This window comes from Myotis daubentonii, chromosome 1 (assembly GCF_963259705.1).
Source record: "Myotis daubentonii chromosome 1, mMyoDau2.1, whole genome shotgun sequence".
Taxonomy (NCBI): domain Eukaryota; kingdom Metazoa; phylum Chordata; class Mammalia; order Chiroptera; family Vespertilionidae; genus Myotis; species Myotis daubentonii.
Window position 1 is genome coordinate 201,753,545 of NC_081840.1, and position 24,312 is coordinate 201,777,856.

Genomic DNA, 24,312 nt, shown 5'->3' on the forward strand with positions numbered 1-24,312 from the left:
CATATATATAGTCTGGTCCATCATTGACAGAAGTGTCCTTATGCAGCACATGACTGTACTTGAACAGCTTCTTGTTCTCCCAATCAAGCAAGCATCTCAGCAATTCTACCACCCATAATTTCCTCATAATAGGTGGCCAAAATGGACCTTTTCCAATGTAAATCTAGCCATTTCACAGCTCACCATAATACTAAACTGCTCCTCACAGCTCTCTGAATCAGGCTGAAACCATGCAGCAGGACTACAAGGCCCTGCATGTTCTTTTCTCATCTTCAGACATTCACCATGCATTCTTTACACTCTAGCCACACCACACTTCTTTCAGTTCATAAAAGAAGCCCACCAGCAAGGCCGGTGTGGCTCAGCAGTTGAGTGTCGACCCATGAACCAGGTCACTGTTTGACTGCTGGTCAGGGTGCATGCCCGGGTTTCGGGCTTGATCCCCAGTGGGGGGTGAAGGAGGTATGCAGGAGGCAGCCGATCAATGGTTTTCTCTCATCATTGATGTTTCTAGCTCGCTCTCCCTCTCCCTTCCACTCTCTGAAATCAATAAAAACATTTTTTAAAAAGCCTACTACATTCTCACCACCACGTCTTTGAACATGCTTTCAATCCAAGTTACATCATCTATAGCTCCAGCCCTCTAGAGTGGGAGACCCCTTGCACTATGTTCCCATGACACCCTCTTCTATCATCTGGTATTTCCTCACTAGCCTATAAATTCGATAAGGGCAAACTACGTCTATGTCTAGTTTACTGCATCTCTAAAACCTAGTACAATGCACAGCACTTTTAAAAGTGGAATCAGCTCTTGGAATGAATGAAGTTGTTAAAAGTGAACATGATTGAGGACCTAGCCAGATAATCTAGAAGAAAAGATGAACCACTGATGGGGAAATATCAGAACAAGGCTTGTGGGATACTACGAGTCAAAAACCAGAAAAATGTTGGACAATGAAGACAGACAATTTGGTAAAAAACCCTAAATCCTTTAAGGAAAAGACATGGTATAAATATCCCAGTTGTGTCATCATTAATTAATTTTAAAAAGTATAGTCAATAAAGAAAGAAAAATTATTCTGTTAAGAAACCATTAAGTATATATAAGACTTACTTACTCCTTTAGTTAATATTTTTTAATTGTCTGTAAAGTATTATTTTAAACCATGGAAGAATGGTTTTATTGCTATAAAAATATTTTAAGTCCTTCACTGATTCAAATTGAATGTGGTAACTATAAACACTTACCATTGCCATAAGGAAAAGCACGTGCAGAACGACTATCATAACCAGAGGAATGTCCACTGTTGAAGAAAAAATGTATTTTCATTTGTTCAAATAAGTTCTAAATTTTAATAGTTTGGTACAAAACATAAAGGCAGAATATGACTTCTTTAACAACAATAAGCATTAATTCTACAATTTAAATTTTAATAGCAAAAACACAGGATTTTTAACCTCCAAATATCTTAAACCTAATACCCAGTTGTAAAGAAAAATATAGCTTACCAGTATAGCATGAATAATCCAATGAATTCATCTTAACTCACAAGATAACAGAAACTTTGAGGCTAACATTATTTAAAATTTAATTAAAATTTAGTCTTAAGCCCTAGCTGGTTTGGCTCAGTGGATAGAGTGTGAGCCTGAGGACTGAAAAGTCTCGAGTTTGATTCCAGTCAAGGGCACATGCCTGGGTTGTGGGCTGGATCCCCAGGGGGCATGCAGAAGGCAGCCAATCAATTATTCTCTCACATCACTGATGTTTCTATTTCTCTCTCCCTCTCCCCTCTCCGAAATCAATAAAAATATATACTCCCTCTGTCCCATAATAATAGTAGCAAGTGAATATTTAAACGGGAATTACTGGCGAATGCAGCTGTAAGTTATGTTGTAGCACAAAATTGCAAAGCCTTCAATCAAAATCAATGTTTCATGACATCTGTCATTTGTTTTGACACATCTTTCAATTTTCAGTTTAATCTAATTATTACAAATTATAACTATTTTTCTAATTTCATCCGCTGATCGAAATCAATTGTTTTATTTCAGTTGAATATCAACCCATTGTAAAAGTAAGATGAAAAAAAAAGAGAGTTTTCAAGCAAAGATCAAGTTGCAATTGTCCAGTTCTTGATGCATCAAAAGAAAAAGGAAAAGTTGCAGAAAGGTGCAATTACATTAGCTGCAAAACAATTTAAGTGCAACAGAATGACCATATCAAGAATTTGGAAACATGAGATCTCTCAAGAGGGAGAACCAAGATGGCGGCATAGGTTAACGCCGGAGTTTGCTGCTTTGAACAACTACTTCAAAAGTAAAACTAAAAGACGGAAGAGACATCACCCAGAACCACAGGAACGCTGGCTGAGTGGAAGTCCTACAACTAGGAGGAAAGAGAAACGCATACGGACACTCAGAGGAGGCGCAGTGCTGAAGTCAAATTCTGAGGTGCGGAGTGCGCGGAGCGGGCTGGCGGCGAAGGGCGCGGTTGGCGTTTTCAATTGGGAGGGAGTCGCAGACTCTGAGCTCCAGATACAGGCGAGTCTTTAGGGACCCAGACTCAAACGGGAGAAGCGGGACTGTCTGGCTTCGGTCAGAGCGAGTGCAGCTTTCTCTCCCAGCTTTGCAGCGGGTGCTGGGACTCAGAGAGGCAGAGCCCCTGGGGACAGGACTGAGAGCTGCCATAACTGCTCTCTCCGGCCTACCCTGCTGATCCTGTGCGACCCGCCCTACCCAAGCCCTGCACAGAGGCATTTACTGGATAGCCTCAGGCAAAGGCTAAATTAGCACCTCCCTAGAGGACAGAAGTTCTCTCACTGCTGACACAGCTGATTCTCATAGCCACTTGGCCTGGAGGTCAAACCCTCCCTGGGATTAGCTACAACAATCAAGGTTTAACTATAAGACTGCGAACAAAGACCACTAGGGGGTGCACCAAGGAAGCATAACAAAATGCGGAGACAAAGAAACAGGACAAAATTGTCAAAGGAAGATATAGAGTTCAGAACCACACTTTTAAGGTCTCTCAAGAACTGTTTAGAAGCCGCCGATAAACTTAATGAGATCTACAAGAAAACTAATGAGACCCTCGATGCTATATTGGGGAACCAACTAGAAATTAAGCATACACGGACTGAAATAACGAATATTATACAGACTCCCGACAGCAGACCAGAGGAGCACAAGAATCAAGTCAATGATTTGAAATGCGAGGAAGCAAAAAACACCCAACGGGAAAAGCAAAATGAAAAAAGAATCCAAAAATGCGAGGATAGTGTAAGGAGCCTCTGGGACAGCTTCAAGCGTAACAACATCAGAATTATAGGGGTGCCAGAAGATGAGAGAGACCAAGATATTGAAAACCTATTTGAAGAAATAATGACAGAAAACTTCCCCCACCTGGTGAAAGAAATGGACTTACAGGTCCAAGAAGCGCGGAGAACCCCAAACAAAAGGAATCCAAAGAGGACCACACCAAGACACATCATAATTAAAATGCCAAGAGCAAAAGACAAAGAGAGAATCTTAAAAGCAGCAAGAGAAAGAAACCCAGTTACCTACAAGGGAATACCCATACGACTGTCAGCTGAGTTCTCAACAGAAACTTTGCAGGCCAGAAGGGAATGGCAAGAAATATTCAAAGTGATGAATGCCAAGAACCTACAACCAAGATTACTTTATCCAGCAAAGCTATCATTCAGAATTGAAGGTCAGATAAAGAGCTTCACAGATAAGGAAAAGCTAAAGGAGTTCATCACCACCAAACCAGGATTATATGAAATGCTGAAAGGTATCCTTTAAGAAGAGGAAGAGGAAGAAAAAGGTAAAGATACAAATTATGAACAACAAATATGCAGCTATCAACAAGTGAATCTAAGAATCAAGTGAATAAATAATCTGATGAACAGAATGAACTGGTGATTATAATAGAATCAGGGACATAGAAAGGGAATGGACTGACTATTCTTGGGGGGGAAAGGGGTGTGGGAGATTCGGGAAGAGACTGGACAAAAATCGTGCACCTATGGATGAGGACAGTGGGTGGGGAGTGAGGGCCGAGGGTGGGGCGGGAACTGGGAGGAGGGGAGTTATGGGGGGGGGGGGAAAGAGGAACAAATGTAATAATCTGAACAATAAAGATTTAATTAAAAAAAGAAAAGAATTTGGAAACATGCTTTCGAAAATAATTGTCAAGGAGAATCTTATGCTAATGTTGACTCTTTGAAAAAACCAAACGGTGGACGTAAATGCAAAGATTATGGAGAAAAACTTGAAAAACTTCGACATATTCCTCTTAGCAGAAGAGGCATCATATTAGCCTTTGATAATATTTCTCCCAAAATACTGGATAATACGTTTTTGTCACTTCAACAAGTTATGCTGGAAGCAATGAAGAACGATGGCTCCAATAATTTTAAGCTCACGCATATAGGGAAAGCAAAGCTTCGCAGCCAAGGATCCTACCTACAAGTTTAAAATGCAGTAACGAAATTATTGAAAAATCCAGAAACTATCTGAACACTCAAAATAAAAACAAGGAGTACTATTTTTAATTTATAGTTTAATTTAATCTAGTTTTTTGATAATAAATGTTGTGTTCTATATTTTCTTTTGCTACAATTATTATGGGACAAATTACATTCATCAACTGGTACTATTATCATGGAACAGAGGGAGTACTTTTTAAAAATTTAGTCTTAAAAAAGTTGGTCTAATTGTTATCAATTAGAAATTCAGCTCCACTGACAGGATCAACAAATAATACTTAACATTTTGACTGAGAAAACAAATATATATTTAAGAAGTACTTACTAATAAAATTAAATCTCTATGTTCTCACAAGTCACACTTCACTGAGTTTTATTATTTTCTTTGAAAATCATATGCATGGTTTTGATGCTATTGATATAATATGGTTCTCACAATTTTTGTCTTCTTATATCATTTAAATCACTTTTTCAGAAATACACTAATTTTGTAGAGTTTATTTGCCAAGTAAGCAGAAATAATTATAGCCACCATTAATGATTTCTATCTATCAAGAATTACGTTGATGCTTTAAATTCACCAGCTGTTTTCATCTTCACAATTCTATCAATCCCACTTGGTAAAAGAAGAAACTAAATCTCAAAGAGTAGTCATAAACTTTGCCTAGCAACACAAAGCTGGGAAATTATGAAGGCAAAATGTGAACCAGCTCCTTTTTATTCCAAAGCCTCTGTTGTTAAACACCATATTGCCATCCACGAGGTAAATATTACTTAGTACAGCATTCTAACTAACAAAAATCATAAATGCAGAGTATAAAAATAAGGCTTTTCCTATGCAGAATAGATCAAATCTTCCATTGTGGAAGCCGAGTTGCAGCAGGGTAGCAAGGAATAAGGCAGCTTTTCTAATTATTATGGTTCCTGATAATAGTTGTCCTTACCTAATCCTAAAACAGACATGCTTTATTCATGATTACCAGTCATCTTTTTGTATTTTCCACAAAATTGACTATACTCAATTTTTAAAAATCAATTTCAGAGTTTCTTTAATCAGTGTGTTATAAATCAAGGGAAGGTATTTCAAAATACTATCATTTAGTTTTCTTTGTGTTTTGTTATTGGTCCAAAGTCTTATATCAAAGTAGCTAACATAGATCTACACTTACTCACTAAAAGGCAGGTACTACTATTTATAAAATTAAATCTTTGAAAATATTACCAAAATATGTATGATTCTTCTGTCAAAAGCCTATCAATGATAAAAATTTTACAGTATACACAATTATTTACCTTTCTATTGTTGGTATAAGAGATGGAGGTGGAGCACCTGGTGGAGGAGGAAAACCTGAAACATTCAATCATAAGAAAAAAAAGTTAAGAGAATATATATTTAATTGCAAGAGAGAAACAAAGTTGCTACATATCACTAAATTTTTCTGGGGACAGAACATGCTTCTCTATGTTATAATGGACAGAAACAAATGGAGCTTAAACTTATAAACAGGTATTAGAGTAATAAAACTTTAAATGAACAGTCTTGTCTAATACATAGAGCACAAATTGGGAGTCAGGACACTCGGTCTTATTTTCAGCACCACACACAGCCCATTTTGTGAGTATGAGAAAGTTAATTTCAATGCCTTACCTTTTCCATATATAAAACAGTAGTGTTGCCACCAGATCTATTATACTTGAAATATTTTAGTAGAAAAGCAAATAACATTTACCTCTTTTTAAAATCTTTTTGAGTTTTAGATGTGTAGAAATTTCCTTAAAATGTATAATATATAAATAAAATCTTACCAGTAAATATAATAACTGCTTAAGGCTGAGAATATCCATCATAAAATATGTTTTAATAGCACAACCCTAAAAACTATTTTACAAAGAAAGGCACATAATTATAGTTTTGCATTAGTCTGGAAAGAAAATAATTTGCACCTTGATACTATGAGGTCTGCATTCTCAATAATTCACAATACCTAAATGTAATACCATGGAATGTGGCTAAATGAGACCTTAAACGGTTAATCTATTCTACACTTTCCAATTCAAATAGGCAAAAAGTATCCCAACAAAGAGTTTAGGATTCTACAACTTATGATACCAATTGCTTCCTAGTTTTAATAACAACTGTCACTACTGGGAAATGCATTAAAGTATATTATTTAAATTTCTCACACTGCAATACATATGCTATCTTGAATGAGGACAAGAAACAATCTATTGTCATATTCTCTAAAACCTTCTACATATTAAAAACATTTCCACTAGACCTCCTTTTTAATATTCTAAGTAAAAATGAATCCCAGTTCTCTTAACCCTTCTCAAAAGTCCAATTAAATCAGTTTTGGCCCTTTTACAAGCTGTTTCAAATTCACCATGCTCATCTTCCCTGTATCCAGTTTTGGGATTTATAAATCCTCTACTGAACATCTTAGAAGTATACAGTTTAGGAATTACCACATTAGTACTCAAGAGTCCACAATCCTGCTTTATACAGTTTTAAAATCACATTTCTTTTTAAACTAAAAAGACACACCAATGATTCCTTTATAACGTTTCCTGGTAAGTCTTTTTCAGCCACATTGATAGACTATCAATGACTATCTCACATCTAAATATGTAAACTCACCTATGCTATCTAAACTCCACTGTTTCTGTTTATCAAGGTCATTTTGATTTTAGACCCACCCTTCCAAGAACTGTCACTTCTCATTCTCTTTATGCTCCGTGGCTTTTAATGCTGAACTAAGTTAACACACTTGCTGCCACATTTGTATCACGCTACCAAAAAACCCTAAATTTTTTTTTTTTTAAATAACACTGGGCCACATATAACTATTGATCATACCATTATAACAATGAACAATTTAACCACTCAGAGAACAACCTTCTGTCCAGTTATCAATCTACCTAATAGTGTGGGTCAGAACATATATTCTCATAATATTGAGTTATGCCAGCAGGGTGAAAAAAAAATCAGAAACCGTAATTAAGTCAAGATAAATGATCTTTCTTGTCTCTTGCACTTTATCATATAAAGAATTCCTTGGTATTTTTAATTTAAAAAAAAATTTTTTTTTCCTATACTCAGTTTTCTTCAACCAATTGACATGGTGAGAATTTTCTCAGAATCTCTATTTCTACAGAGATGGGTAAGACAGGTATAAGAAAACTATCTTAATCAAAACTGGAATGAAGCAAAGGCAGAGCTGAAAATAGGACCTTGAAATCCCAATAGCCTATTCCATATTCTAATCGTATCAACACTGTCCCTCCTGTAACTATAGGCTTGAAATTTCATGTTTATTAACAATGATGGAGAAAACATGGAAAAAGTTTTACCTGGAGGTGGTACAGTTATTGGAATACCTAAAAAACAAGTGATGAAATTTAATATAGTAATTGGATTTTATAATCTGTAATGTATTTATGCCATCACCAAAAAACACCTTTGAAATAAAACCCCTCGCCTCATTATCCTGGCTTATTCACTCAAGAGAAGCATTCTGTTTTCTTGCAGAGGACCAACAATTCGAGTACAACATCTGACTTCCTGATGAAAAACCCAGTCTAACAACTTGATAACAGGTTTCCCCACAAGTTGTAATCACAAAGTTAGACACCAGTTAAAAAAGAGCACACTTGTGCATACACAAATATCCAACTCTATGAAAATAACACTAAGATTGATCATCAACATCTGATCTTGTTATTTTAACATTTTAATAGGGAACTTGATCAATGGGCTCTTTAATGCTATATATACTGCAAGGTAACTCTGAAGTTGATGAGTATTCACTTAGTAAAGCTTTGTGGGACATTCAAGTGATGATCTGTATTGTTTTCACTGTTGTTGAAAGGAGTGGGGAAGGTTATTTCCCTTGATTTGTGGGAGTAGAGAAAGGGGGATAGCCAATTCACATATATATATATATACACACCCACAGAGCATGTTAATGTAGACAATTTACTTCTGCAGGAGTCAGAAAATATTAATTTGAGTGACTCTCATTCATTTGCATACATTACTGTATTAACTTTAAGAAATTTTCAACTATGTACAGACATTCTAAGTCTATCCTAGTCAAATGCGCCCTTAAATTCTAACGTAAAACTTATGCGGCATGCACACTGTAACTACTTTTTGTTTGAAGAAAAATAGCATTGCTAAGTAGGACAATAGAAAAGAATTATTTCATAAAAATTTAATACTATAAGTAACTTCAACAGAGCCAAAACAGTTTACTAAATCCTATCTTAACTGTATCAAAATTAGTCAAAAGAGGGAAAATAATTATTTCATTAACTGAATGCATGGGGAAAAATAATGAAAACAGAATCACTTTCAAATGTTTTCTTGTCAATGAAAAATCTGCTAATAATTTATTTTAAAATTTTCTCTAAGTTTTACCAGAATCGGTTTATATAAAAAGATCTTAAGGCAGCAAGTAGCCTTAAAATGGAGAATGACCACCTGATTTAACCACCATGAAATAAAGGGTATGATAAACTTATAAAACCAACAGGACTGAAAAAGGTATGTAAAGCAGCTATCATCTTTAAAAAATCATTATGCCTCCATAAGTCTACATAAACTGATCTACACTTAATGGAGATTCTCATCCATCCCTATGGTTATCTTGCTGCTTTCTAAATTACTAAGCTAAAAGAACCCAGCAAACAATACAAGCCAGCAGAATCCCAAACACCTAACTGAATGGAAAAAGTAAGAAAGGCAGAGCATATTCAATATTCTTAATATCCACTATTATCTGATTTTTAGAACAGTAGAGGCTTTTGTCTAGCACTACTGAACTTCACTATGTAACCTAATTTTTACATTTAAACACCTGACTATATTCTTGGATGTATAAGACAAAGAACTATATCAAATTCAGCAATCCACTCTGTAATCTTAACAACTTTACCTAAATGAACACATGAGCAGAATGTATCATTTCAGCTAATGCTCACATTCACTACAGCTAACTAAAATGTGAATTCATGCAAAATAACCAAGAAATTACTAATCAGCCCTCTCAAAATTTAGTCCTCAAAGATATTTAAGTTGTCAAACTTTCACAAAACAGTGATAAAAGACATATAATCAAATTGTTAAGTATAGTCTGCTTTTAATTTGAATCTTACTACAATAGTATCATAGCACATACTTTAAAAAAAAAAACCAAAAACAACTGGTAGGAATCAAGAACACACAAAAAAAATCATGCTGTCTATATAGATGCCTTTCCAATCAGTATTTACACCTCAAAAAGTTGGCATGACAGCTAGAAGGGACCTTTTTACGAGGCCTCTACTCTACCTAAGATATTTCAATGCAGCTCTTTATTGGTAAATGTTCACTGAAACATAACTATGAAGTTGAGTAAACACTATACAATCAATTCTTTGACAATTATCAAATGTATTTTCAATGCAACTAATAAAGTTTAAGATGTGATATTATGTTAAGCCAACATAATCCTCATCTACAAATCGCTCTTTAGCATTTGACTTTTGTTAACAAAAGAGAAATAGTGTAAGGAGAGAAAAATTTAATCTCAAAATCCCATGCTCTCCCTCAACACTCCCACCTTACTGACAAACACATGTGCTGCCTAGCCAACAGAATTGAAAAACACAAGACAAGCACTGTGTTTCTTTTCTGTATCCTTTATCTGTAAAATGAGTAGGAGAAAATGTTTATTTTCCTGGAAATAAATGTTTTATAACCGTTTTATAACGGTAATAAAAGATTTCTAGTACTGGCCAAAAGCTTTTAAAAAAGTAGTATCCAAATTCTAAGGACCTGAACAGATTAGTAGTTTTGGAACTTTAGCAACCATAAGAACCTCCTGGAGTTTGTTAAAACAACAGCTTGCCGAATCTCTCCCCAAAATTCAGAAGTCTGGAGTGGAGCCAGAGAATTTGCATTCCTAACAAAGGGGAGATGATGATGTCGCTGACCAAAAACCATACTGTGAGAAACACTGGATTAGATTATAAACTTCTCATTTGCACTACTCAGTACTTCAATATTGAATACAGGCAAAATAAATTCCATTCCAAATTTTTATGAAATGAACAAAGTGTATGACACTTTGAAGTTAAACAGTACAGCTGTATGACAGCCTATACTATCTGCAACCTCAAAAGAAAAAGGAGAGAATTTAATTTTTCTGGTATGTTAACACACACTCTTAAATGTAAAGTGTGCGTGTAGGGGGACCTGAAATCCTACTTGGGTGACTGAAAAACTAAAGCAAAGAAATACAAAGACAGCATACCTGCAAAACATACTAAAATAATTTTTTAAATTCTCACAAAATTAAGAGGCTTCACATTCAACAATAGCAGAAAAAAACTAATAAAAAATATCTATGAACTCATTCTCAATGTTGCTCATGATTATTTTGTACTACAGGCCCGGTGCACAAATTCGTGCATGGGTGGGATCCCTAGGCCGGACTGGAGATCAGGGCCAATCAGGGTCAATCTGATCGGGGACTGCCAGCGAAGGAGGAGGGACAGGGTGAGGGAGGTCAGCTGGCCCTCGGCCTCCCTAGGAAAGGGGCCATGTCCATTGCCACCCACCATCGATTCCCCATCCCAGCTCAGGGCCCAAAGGCCCAGGCAGGGTCAGGAGAGGAGGTGAGGTCGCCAGGCCAGGCGCAGAAGGAATAGTCGCCAGGTGCCACCCATGGAGGTTGGCTATGGGATTGCACTGACCACCAAGGGGCAGCTCCTGCGTTGAGCGTCTGCCCCCTGGTGGTCAGTGCGCATCATAGCAACTGGTCAAATGGTCGTTCCAGTCGTTTGGTCATAATGGTCATTTAGGCTTTTATATATATAGATTTGGTTATAATGGTCTCTTAGGCTATCCTATCTAATAAAAGAGAAAGATGGTAATTAGCATACGACCGCTACCCTTCCCATTGGCTAATCAGGGAGATATGCAAATTAACTGCCAGCCAAGATGGCGGCCGGCAGCCAGGCAGCTTGAAACTAACATGAGGCTTGCTTGCTTCAGTGACGGAGGACTCCAACGTTCCCCGCCTGACTTGCCGGCCTCTCAGCTGCAACTCTAAGCAACTATGTTGCAAATACAGAAGCTAAAAAAACCACAGAAACCTGCTTTACTCAGCCAGGCTTCAGCCAGCCGGACCGCAACATTGTATCAAATACAGACGGTAAACAAAGGCCAGAAACCTGTTTTCAGCAGCCAAGGCCTCAGAGCTAAAGATGGCCCAGAATAAAAAAAAAAAAAGAAAGGAGCGGTTGGGAGCTTCAGTCACCCGTCAGCCTGAAAACCGCCCTCAGCCCCTCAGCCAGACTGGCCAGGCACCCCAGTGGGGACACCCACCCTGAAGGATGTGTGACCAGCTGCAAACAGCCATCATCCCCTCACCCAGGCTGGCCAGGCACCCCAGTAGGGACTCCCACCCTGATCCAGGACACCCTTCAGGGCAAACCAGCCGGCCCCCACCTATGCACCAGGCCTCTATCCTATATAGTAAAAGGGTAATATGCCTCCTGGCACCAGGATCAGCGTGACAGGGGGCAGCGCCCAAACCCTCTGATCGCCCTGCGGCTGTGTGTGTGACAGGGTGCAGCGCCCTAACCCCCTGATCGGCCCTGCTCTCTTTGTGACAGGGTGCAGCGCCCCAACCCCCTGATCGGCCCTGCTCTGTGGGTGATAGAGGGTGGTGCCCCAACCCCCCCCCCCCCCACGGGCCCTGCTCTGTGTGTGACGGGGTAGAGCCATAACCTCCCCATCGGCCCTGCCCTGAGTGTGAGAGTGGCGGTGCCCCAACCCCCTGATCGGCCCTGCTCTGTGGGTGATAGAGGGTGGCGCCCCAACCCCCTGATCTGCCCTGTTCTGTGCGTGACAGGGGGTGGCGCCGCAACTTCCCTATTGACCCTGCTTTGAGTGTGACAGGGGGCGGTGCCCCAACCCCCTAATCGGCCCTACCCTGAGCATGACTAGGGGTGGCATCGCAACCTCCAGATCCGCCCTGCTCTGTGCATGACAGGGGGCGGTGCCCCAACTCCCCCAATTGGCCCTGCTCTGAGCCCAACCAGGGGCTGCACCTAGGGAGTGGGCCTGCCCTCTGCCACCCGGGAGCAGGCCTAAGCCAGCAGGTCGTTATCTCCCGAGGGGTCCCAGACTGCGAGAGGGCACAGGCCGGGTTGAGGGACCCCCTCTCCCCCCCGAGTGCACAAATTTTTGTGCACCGGGCCTCTAGTATATATATATATATATAAAGCTAAGGCAAGAGTTACGGGACATGGCTTCCAATGATCCCTGTGCCTCCTGATATTTATGTTTTTTTATACCTGTGGTGTTTATATCCTCCCCTTGAGTCCTGGTTGGATACAATAACTTTTTTCTAACAAAATACAGCAAAAATAAGGGGATGTCACTTCCATGAATACATTTCAAAAGACAGTGACTTCCATTTTACTGGTATCCTCTAATGACTTCTGGGCATTCATGCTTTGATCAAACAAGCTGCCACATTGGAGAGAAAATAAATCTTTTCAACAAAGAGGTTAGTGAGCTTAGAGATGAATCCTTTCTCAATCAAGCCTATCAATTGACCATCTCAAAGTCTGTAAGAGACCTTGAAGAGAGGACCCAGCTAAGCTGTCCCTGCATTCTTAACACCAAAAAGACTGTTCAATAATAAATATATCGTTATTTTAAGCCACTACGTTCTGGAGTAATTTATTATGCAGCAAAAGCTAACCAATAAATATAATAACTACCTATCATTTCTCTATTAAGCCTAAATTAAAAAAAAACAACAACAACAACAGCATGGCTGAATTATGTGATAGGTTCTCACTGGTAACTTCAAATTTCTAGTTCCTATCTCTCAGATAATTTCCAAATTTCAACAGCACTATTATGTTATGAATAAAAAACCTGATTACTTCCCTTAAGTCTCAAATGATTTCTACTTCAAATTCATCAAGCTCATACATAAATCTCTACATAGAAATTGAGTACAAAGTCAAGATTTATAAAATCATTAAATATCACCTTCCATACATGCTTTTTTCTATGTACCAGTATTCTTAAAATTATATACACACATATATCATCTATCATTTACTCTTTTTAAAACAAGTATAGGATATAGAATACTGTAAAACTATTTTTTAATAATTAAGGTGAAACAATTAATTGTAAGATACAAACAATGGAAATAATTTTAAAGAAAAAAATGTGTTAAAAGGTGCTATGGTTATAAAACTTAAAGTAACAAAGTTACCAGAATACTTTACACCTAAGAGGTAAATAAGGTGATTTATGCTAACTATAAATGAAATGAACTGTTTATTCCTTATTAAGATCTCTTAACCCCCCAGTTTATAAAATAATCTACAGGCTACAAAAAATTAAAATTCTGTTAAACAAAAACATCTCTGATAGAAACGTCAATATTTTTACAAAAAATCTTGTAAAGGAACTGATCTCTATTAGCTCATATATAATCACAAAATGATTGGAAGAATCAAACAAATAAGAGGCAAATATTAAATTAAATTATATAAAATGCAGCATCTATGTTATTAAAATAAAACAATTATAAAGGCAGCATCCATGGACAAAGAAGACATTTTTAGAAGACATCCTAAAAATCACCATTCAGAAGAAGCTTTTAATTCTATTAAACTTACATGTAAGTTAATTTTTAATTGTGCCAGAATATACTATTTATTATAGGTAATTAGCATTAGTCCCTATTTTCAGTATATTAAAAACACAACAGACTGTTAAGTTTCTTTAACATAGAAAAACAACACATAAGAGAAAATGAGTGCAGCTCTCAAAAACTTCAAAGAATTCTTTTTGCAAAGTACTTCTATAAAAGACATTGTTGAAATGCTTACATTTTGGGTAAATAGCATCAATTAATAAGCAGATTTGCTGTGTAAAACCAAAAACCTTCATGGAACTATAACAGCTTAATTAATGTTATATCCATGAAATAGCTTATTAATTAAAGGGACAAAACTGTACTTCCTCAAAGTTGCTAATAATAGTCATCCAATATAGGCCAATCTTCTGGCAAAGCAGCAGTTCTCAAAGCATAACCTGGAGATTCCTGGGAGTCGCTAAGTCCCTTCAAGGAATTTGCAAGGCCAAAACTACTTTCATAAAAATACTAAGATAATATTTGCCATTTTCACCCTCATTCTCTTACAGGTGTACAATGACATTTTCCAGAGGCTATGTGACATGTGAAATCACAATAGATTCAATGCAGGAACAAACAGGAGAATCCAGTTTTCTATTAAGCCACACAGTAAAGAGACTGCAAAAGTATAAAACAATGCCACTATTTGCACTAAATATTTTTTGTTGTTCTGGAAAAATAATTATTTTTCAAGAAAATATATTCTTAATATTAATACATAATAGGTGTATTCTATTTTTAAAAATAAATATTTATTTTTAAAAATAGATATTTCAAGTATAATATTTTAATTCCTGTTAATATCTAATACAAAAAATTAGATGTTAACACAAATAAAAGCTCTTTGGGGTCTGCAGTAATTTTTAAACATGTAAAAGAATCTGTGACCACAAGGAATGAGAGTCACTGTGCTACATACTGCTAACAGAAAAATAATCTATAGACCTGGTAGGCCTTGGTGGAAATGCAGAAGACTCCAGATATAAGCTGCTTTTCTTCCAAACCCCATGTGTCATCACTAACCCCAGATTAAGATATTTAAGGAATAAACAAGATTTTCAAGTTCATATCAATTGAAGTACTAGACAAGTAATAAAAGACACTGAATACTTAATTCCTTTTAAAATGCAGAAGCTTACACATATTGAAATCTAGGTAACTAGCTAAACCTTTTATCTGGCTTTAAGAGCAGGGATGACTTGTCTGGGGTCCAGACTATTGGGCTACATTTCAGTTAAACAAATAGCCTTCTTCGATGTAGAATTGTACTCCTGAGCTAGATTTCAACTGTTCCCAAGACATACAAAACCACAGTCACATGAGCCTTAATAATGACTGATGTAACAAGAAATGAATTATACCATATATGCCTTGTGTCAATAAACTCCATTATTAAAAAATGAAGATAAAAAATGACACTAAAATAAGTTAACATTTAAAGGCCTACATTAAAAGTCTACCATTTAAAAACAAGTAAGCCAAACAAATATTGAATGATTCCACTTATATGAGGTACCTAGAATAGGCAAATTCATAAGAAAGAAAGAAAAAAAAAGAGGCAACCAGGGGCTGGTTGGGGTAAGCAGGAAGGGGTTTTTGTTTAATGAGCACATAGTTTTTGTTATAGATGATGAAAAAGTTTTAAGTGCAGATCCTAGTGATGGTTACACAATGTTGTGAATGTATTTAATGTCACTGAATTATACATTTACAAAATGGTTAAAATCATAAATATTTTGTTATATATATTTTACCACAATCAAAAAAATAAAAATCAACTACTCGGTAACATCAAGCCTTCCAATTTTACAAATTTTCTTGTAATAAACGAGTATTTCAGAACTAGGTTATTCAGTAAACAGACTTCTTAACACAAATCAGACAAATAGGAATACCTCAGTGTACTGGAATTTAAAAAAAAATTCTGACTCCTATTCTTCACAACCTTCCTTACCCACAGATATGTATATATGCATTTACTTCAACATCAAGGAAATACTTAAAAAGAAAGAAAAGGCTTTTAAGACATTTTATTGGGATGAGTACACATAATTCAATAATATAGTCTTCTTGACACAGGTAATGATTCACTTCAACATTGTTAATAAAATAGGCTTTCAAGCTAAATTGCCTAGATTAGAATTCTGGTTCTGCTACTTTTATAGCTATTACTTAAACAACTTGAGCTCCAGAGTTTCCTTATCTATAAAATTAGAATATTTATTTCAGATGCTATCAAGAATAAAATTGAGTTAATACAAGAAGTATGCTCAAAACAATGTTTTCAATAGTAAGCATTCAATAAGTATTACCTATTATTTGTATTATTACTCAACCAATGCATGAAATCACACTAACACAATAGATCTGGTTCACTAGAAAATGAAAATAGATTGTCTGAAAATTAAGGAAGATCTTGAATAATCATTTTGTTTTCAAGCTGTTAGTATGGCAACAAGAAACCAGATTAAATATTTTCCCTTTTAAAAATTCCAAAAGTCTCAACATTAATTTAGGAACACATGTCCCTTAAATGTTTATTCTGCTCTCTAATACAAAGTTTCCTCTACTTTTCATACTAATCTATTGTGGCCAGAAATACTTTGTTCTCTCTGTTTCTAAGGTTTCATGTATGTTTGTAGATGTGTGTTTGAGGAGAAGAGGAGGCAACATACCTCTCCTTTCCTGTTAACTATCTGACAGTGAATGTTCCTTGAATGAGCACTGTCTACCACTCCTCTTCATTGCTAAGGAGTACTATCTACTTATGCTATGAAACAACTATAGAGTTGACTACAAATTTTATCCTCCAAAATAGGGCACTTGTGAGTGAATAATAATCATTCAAGGATAAAAGGTATAAAGTAGGATTATCCTAGGCAAATCTATTTATGAAAGAACTGGTTAACACCCAAAACTATGGGCTGAATATATCATTACTTATTTGTCCCATCATATATAGGACTATAGTTTTAAAAACTTATGCATTTGAAAGCTAACAAAGGCAAAATTAAAATGTTTAAATTCTCAGAATTTTTTTTCCTTTTAGTACTTCTCAGCAAAGCACAAAGAAAACCTAGGGTTTCTACTAGAAAAATAGAGCTTACCTATAAAGGCAGCGGTTCTCAACCTGTGGGTCGCGACCCCTTTGGGGGTCGAACAACCCTTTCACAGGGGTCGCCTAAGACCATCGGAAAACACATATATAATTACATATTGTTTTTGTGATTAATCACTATGCTTTAATTATGTTCACTTTGTAACAATGAAATTGGGGGTCACCACAACATGAGGAATTCTGTTAAAGGGTCGCGGCATTAGGAAGATTGAGAACCACTGTATTAAGGCAATGCTTACAAAGGACTCCTGAGCCACAGAGCTTTCTTTCATTAGCTGCATATGATTATGATTGTTTTTTGTTTTGCTTTGTTTTTAGAGAAACATTGATGACAGAGAAACATTAATTGGCTGTACATCCTCTACTGGGGATCCAGCCCACAACCTGAACATGTGTCCTAACCAGTAATTTAATTGGTTACTTCTTGGTACATGGGGTGATGTTCAACCACTGGGCCATACCTGTCAGGCTAGTTGCATAGGGTTTTTAAGGTTATATAAATAACGGCAAAGTCAATAGAACATACTGTAATCATGTGGTTCTTTGGTAAATGATGTCAAAATGTGTCTTTAATCAAAACCTACATTCAGCTGGTATGTATCTATGCAGCTATAGTGTTATTTAAAGCCAGTGGCCATTCTGATTGGTAAGTGACTATGTGACTGTACCAATTATAAATTTGAAAGTCCCCATGTTACAGTTGCATAAATAGTTTCTAACTCAATTAGCTAATATATTTGGAAAATTTCAAATACACTAAAGACATCTGTGATTAGCACTGTGGGGAAACATACTCTCTTCAACAGCTCACAAAAATGAGAGGTATTTCAGTTAGCCTCCACTTACAAATATTTGGTTTTTTGTATGAATTGGTATCTTCTCCCACATCAATCTAGCAAATATACCACAGTTAGGTATTGCTTAAACCAATATCAGAATTTATCTATATTTGTATTTCTTTAATGTGATAGGACATTATGGAAGTATAATCTAAAAATAAACATCAAAGGACATCTGGACAGGTATTTAAAATATGAAAAGCATGTACTTGAAAATTAACATGAAATACATAGTTTATGTAACAAAAACAATCTATTACAGAATTCCACAGATAATGTGAACATTAAAAGATTTATACTTTAAAAAGATTATATTGCAAAAAATGGGGGTAAGGTATCATTTTGAAAAAGCCTACTTTCAGATAATGCCAGTGCCTATCAGCAATATCTCCCAGAGCTACTAAATATTCTTATACCAATGAGATATTTACTTTTTCATCAATAATACATATCACCACTCTCTCTCACCTTAACAGCTAGTATTGAACTATATAAAATGGGATATACTATTTAGCTAGTAAATAAGAAAATCCTTCTAAAGTTAGTACCTAGTAAAGTTTAAATACAATTATAAAGCAATCTAGCATAAGGACTATTATATATATATATATATATATATATATATATATATATATATATATATATATACACACACACATATATATATTAATCATCTTTTAAAAAGTCTCATTAAATCAAATGTTCAATATTAACTATTTGTACATTTTATCTTTTTCAGAGGACAAAGAAATCATTTATGAATCATTAAGTCATTACCTTTTTATTTAGTTCTCACCATATTAAAGACACAAGAATCGTGGGTCCAATCACAATTTCTGGCTTATGTTTCAGAACAAAAATTCTTGTTGGAACAAGAATTAACTGAACTTTAGAAATAATGTTGCTTGGAGTAGGGACCTCTATCCTTATCCAGTTTTCTCCTTTATTTTAAGAAAACAAGATTTTCTATAGCTAGAGTAATTTTTCATAATTTTTACTCCTTTTGAAGGTAGAGATGACAAGGAAACCAAAAGTGTTTTGGCTTTAGGGCTGATGTGATAACTAACATTTAAAGGCCTAGGATTACCTTATTCTGATCATAACTGGCACCTTAAAACAAAAACAGCTCTCTTGTAAATGTGAAGTGAGTGAGTGGTTGTGGCTCTTAAATATAAACTGACATATACTATAATCTTAACTTGTATTTTACATTCTGATTAGGATCAATAGCTAATATTTACCATTTATTATGGACATTCTCCCTAGGAAAAAACTATTATCTAAATCTATTTTGTTAGTTTCATTGGTTAAGGGGGGTAAATATTAGAAGTTTATTGGGAATAAAATAAAGGCCACTGGATAAAGGCCACTGGCTGAATGGTTAAAAGTATAAAATTTGGGGATTATTTATAATATTTTCTATTGACACTAATCTAGTTTTTAATAAATAATCAAAAGTGACTACAAGCATAATAAAAATTTACATTAATTTTCTGTCTCATTTAAAAGAAGTAAATACCAGGTACCTGGCATCCAGAAGTAGTCTCCTAAAAGGAAACCAGTATAAAGACAATAACCAGACTGAGATTTTCATTTCAAAAATCTCTTCAGGGGATAGAATTTTTTTAACCTATTCTAATTCTAAAAGCATCTTTAAAAAAATTTTAAAAACAAGTTAACATTGTTTATAATTCAATATGGACTTATACATATATAATTAGCAACTTTAGTTTGGGGAATGATATTTTTGGATCATTTTAGCATCTGAACATTCTCAATTTTTGGATACTGTATCTGCTATGCTGAATTAGCAAGACACATATGTATTTGTTTCAGTATAAATCTACTGAAGACAATTTCATAATCTATTACCTTTAATGTAATGCAATCAATGGAGATGTTATCATATATAATAAAATGGTAATATGCTAATTGAATGTGACACTCTCACAAGATGGCAACGCCCAGTTGCCGGGGGGGTCAGGGGGTGGTGGGGGCGTCTGCTGCTGGAGTCCCCCAGTCCCCTCAGCCCCGCCAGCAGTAAATTTTCATGCGACCATTACCTTTTTAAAAAATCCTTACCCAAGGATATGATTATTTCTGTTAGATCATCTGTTCTCGGGGAGCAGGCCTAAGACAGCAAATGGGCAACCCCCAAGGGTCCCAGACTGTGAGAGGGCGCAGGCTGGGCTGTGGGGCCCCTCCCACCCCTGTGTGCATGAATTTTCATGCACCGGGCCTCTAGTTTTCAAATATATACATACTAGAGGCCTGTTGCACGAAAAGATTCATGCAATACGCCTTCCCATCCCCTGGCTGCCAGCACCAGTTTTCCTCCAGCACCCAGGACCCAGGCCTTCCCTTCGGCTGGAGCAGCCTTCAAGCCTTCGCTCTGCCGTTTCACGCCTACGTATTCAAATTAACCCCCATCTTTGTTGGCAGTTAATCTGCATATCTCGCTGATTAGCCCATGGGAGTTGTAGTGAAGGTACAGTCAATTACCATGTTTGCCTATTATTACATAGGATTTTAATTGTTAAATTAAAAAAAAAAAATTCATGGATTATGTACTTGTTATTTTTTTTTCAAAACCAAATGTCTTATGTACTATTTACCTGGTGGTGGAATCAGAGGTGGAGCAGTGCTGACAGTTGGAGGAGGTGGAAGAAATGGAGGAGGTGGAAGATGGGTGGGAGGAGCTCCTGGAGGGAAAAATGGAGGTGGTTTGCTAAAATTGTTGTCTACTTCAGTAGCAGATCTTTCAGAAAGGACCTAAAATTAGAGCATAGTTTATTTTTTTTAAATAAACAAACATTCTTATCTGCAATTAAACTCAAGTTAATTTCATTTAATATAAGAATCAAAGTAAAAAGCTTTATTCATATACACATATTTTGAGGAAGAGAGACTAATTTTCTGTGTAATGTGTGTGTATATACACAGATGTCAGTATACACTCACACACACGTACTTAAAACCCAGGAAAAACAACTGAATCATTACAAAAAGACTTCTGAATATAACATAATTGATAAAATATTCTAAACAAGAAACAATAAAGCACTTTATAAATATAATGTAATAAAGATTATCTTTGTTACCCAACCAAAGTTAAAGTATTCAAATTAAGGGCCTTAGCCAGTTTGGCTCCGTGGATAGAGCATCTGCCTGCGGACTGAAGGGTCCCAGGTTCGATTCTGGCCAAGGGCACATGCCTGGGTTGCAGGCTTGATCCCCAGTAGGGGGGGTGTAGAAGGCAGCCGATCAGTGAATCTCTCTCATCACTGATGTTTCTATCTCTCTATCCCTCTCCCTTCTTTGATTAATAAAGATGTACAAAAAAAAAAAAATTAAGGCAACGTAAAAAGGAAGGAACTCCTACCATTTGCAACAGCATGGATGGAGCTGCAGAGCATTATGCTAAGTGAAATAAGTCAGTCAGAGAAAGACAAATATCACATGCTCTCACAATTGTGGATTATAATGAACAACATAAACCAATGAACAAAAACAGATGTAGAGACAGAGAAGCATTGATGAGATGCTCAAAACTCAGAGGGAAGGTAGGGGAGGGTGGGGGTGAAGGGGAGAGATCAACCAAAGGACTTGTATGCATGCATATAAGCATAAGCGATGGATGTGGACAACAGGGGGTGAGGGTGAGGGCAGGATTGGGGGTGTGAGAGGACACTGGTGGGATAAGGACACATTTGTAATATCTTAATCAATAAAGGGGAAAAAATTATAAATAAAATAAAATAGGCAAAAAAGAAAAAGAAAAAGTAACATGGCATGAAGAATTCAGGGGGTAGGGGGGGAGAATGTGTATGGAAGAGATTAATCAAAGAACTTATATGCATAACCCATGGACACAGACAATATTTCGGTAGGTGGCGAAGGGGGGAAGGACAGAAAGGGGGATGAAATAGGTCAGTGGGGGAGAAAAGGGGACATCTGTAATACTTTCAACAATGAAGATTAAAAAAAAAAAATAAAGACAGTCACATGGCAGCAGAACCAGATATTCATTGTAACAGGTCCTGTCATCACCAGGTTGCAAAGTAAGAGACTGTAAAGTATGCATCAACAAGATGCAAGAGGCAGCCAAATATATAAATAACTTATTGATATGACCCTTTTAACTTTAAGAACAAGGGTTAATACTTGAAAAGTAAAAGTGATAACAAAATAATGATCTTTGTGAACAGGTAAGGGAAAGGAAGCAAATCTACAGGAGATTTGCACCAAGAAATTTGGATTTTTGACAAGCTCCCGAGGAAATTGTAACGCACAAACACGTTTAGGAAACAGCAGAAACAGGCAGCATAATGTTATATATTTAGCTTATTCTTCTAAAATCCTTACTAGCTAAAGCATATCGCTTAAACATATAATCCTTCCTTTCATTAACTTCTTCTCCATTTATGCACAGTAATTTTTGTAAGGCATATACTGATGTTATTTTCTTAATGAAGAGATTTATTTTAGGAAATTATAGCATTTTGATGGTGGGGGAAAGCGAGCACTATCTTCATTTTAGAAATCTATGCCCCTTTAAAGATGCTAAAAAGAACATTTTACATGATTAATTTATGAAAGATAATAAAAATCAAAACACTTGGTACATTTTTAAAGTACACACAAAAAAATAACTAAAACAAATAGAAACAGACTCATAGATAGAGAAGAGACTGACAGCGGTCAGAGGGAGGAGGTTGAAGGGGCTGGGTGAAAAAGGTGAAGGGATTAAGAAAAAAACACCTTATAAACACAGACAACAGTATGGTGATTACCAGAGAGGACGGGGTGGGGAGAGGAAGAAGAGGATAAAGGGGCGACATAAAGGGTGATGAAAGGAGACTTGACATGGGGTGGTGAACATACAATACAATATACAGTGGGGCCTTGACTTACGAGTGTCCCAACTAACGAATTTTTTGAGATACCAGCTGTCTCTCGGACGATTTTTTTGCATTGAGTTGATAGAGTAATTTGAGTTAACAAGCTCCTTAACGAGCTCCTTAACAAGCTCGGTCTCAGAACGAATTCAACCAGTAAGTCAAGGCCCCACTGTACAGGTGATAAATTATAGAATTGTACACCTGAAATCGATACAATTTTATTAACTAATGTCACCCCAATATATTCCATTTAGGAAAAGGAAATAAATAATAAAACAAAAAGTGTGGTCAAGCTAATAGCTGAAAGTTTCAGTTGCTAAAGTTCTAACTTGAATAATCCCAGTTACTCTTCCCCTTTCATTCTTTCATTTGAAAACAAAGGGCTTGGAAACCAAGATGGCAGCATAGGTAAACACTGGAAATTGCTGCCTCCCACAACCACTTCAAAAATACAACTAAAAGACAAAACTGACATCATCCAGAACCACAGGAAGACTGGCTGAGTGGAAATTCTACAACTAGAAGGAAAGAGAAAAGCACACCGAGACTCAGAGGAGGTGCGGAAGTGGAGTGCAGAGGTACGGGGGCACGTGCGGAAAGGGCTGGCAACTGAGGACACGGTTGTCTTTTTCAATCAGGAGGGAGACACAAGCTCCCGACGGCCCTGACTCCAGTTCCAGGCCAGTCTCTGGGGACCCAGACTCATACAAGAAGAAACTGGACTGTCTGGCAGCAGGCAGAACTCGATGGGTGACTTTCTCTCCAAGGTGCTTGCAGCAATTACTGGGACACTGAGACCACTTAGGATAAGACTGAGGATCAGCCATAGCTGTTTGCTCCACCCTGTTGATTCCCTGAGACCCCGTCCCACCCAAGCTCTATCAACAAGTGATTCTAAAAATCAAGTGAATAAATAATCTGATGAACAGAATAAACCGGTGAATAGAATAGAATCAGGGGCATAGAAAGGGAGTGGACTGACAATTCTCGGAGGGAAAGGGGTGCAGGGGTGCAGGAAGAGACTGGACAAAAATCGTACACCTATGGATGAGGACAGTGGGCAGGGGGGGAGGGGGGAGCTAAGGGCAGAGGGTGGGGTGGGAACCGGGTGGAGGGGAGCTATGGGAGGAAAAAAGAGGAACAACTGTAATAATCTGAACTATAACGATTTAATTTTAAAAAAATTTTTTTTCAGGTGCAAAAGACAAAAAAAAAAAAAAAGGATTCATTAGCTCCCTTTCAGTTCGC

At 36.7% G+C, this 24,312-nt stretch overlaps 1 protein-coding gene across 17 annotated transcripts in view; it reads right to left on the reverse strand.

Annotated features, from left to right (window-relative positions):
* The window catches only part of FIP1L1 (factor interacting with PAPOLA and CPSF1), a 104,163-nt gene that overhangs the window by 27,984 nt on the left and 51,867 nt on the right, over positions 1-24,312 (reverse strand). For 9 of the 17 annotated variants that reach the window (XM_059671228.1, XM_059671265.1, XM_059671273.1 and 6 more), the window contains 3 exons: positions 20,779-20,935; positions 5,784-5,838; positions 1,249-1,304 (listed from right to left, as the gene is read on the reverse strand). In XM_059671228.1, the coding sequence (XP_059527211.1) occupies positions 1,249-1,304; positions 5,784-5,838; positions 20,779-20,935 (268 nt within the window). Of the gene's footprint in view, positions 1-1,248; positions 1,305-5,783; positions 5,839-7,841; positions 7,869-20,778; positions 20,936-24,312 lie in introns of all 17 variants that reach the window. The other 8 variants (XM_059671208.1, XM_059671247.1, XM_059671256.1 and 5 more) reach the window with 1 other exon arrangement.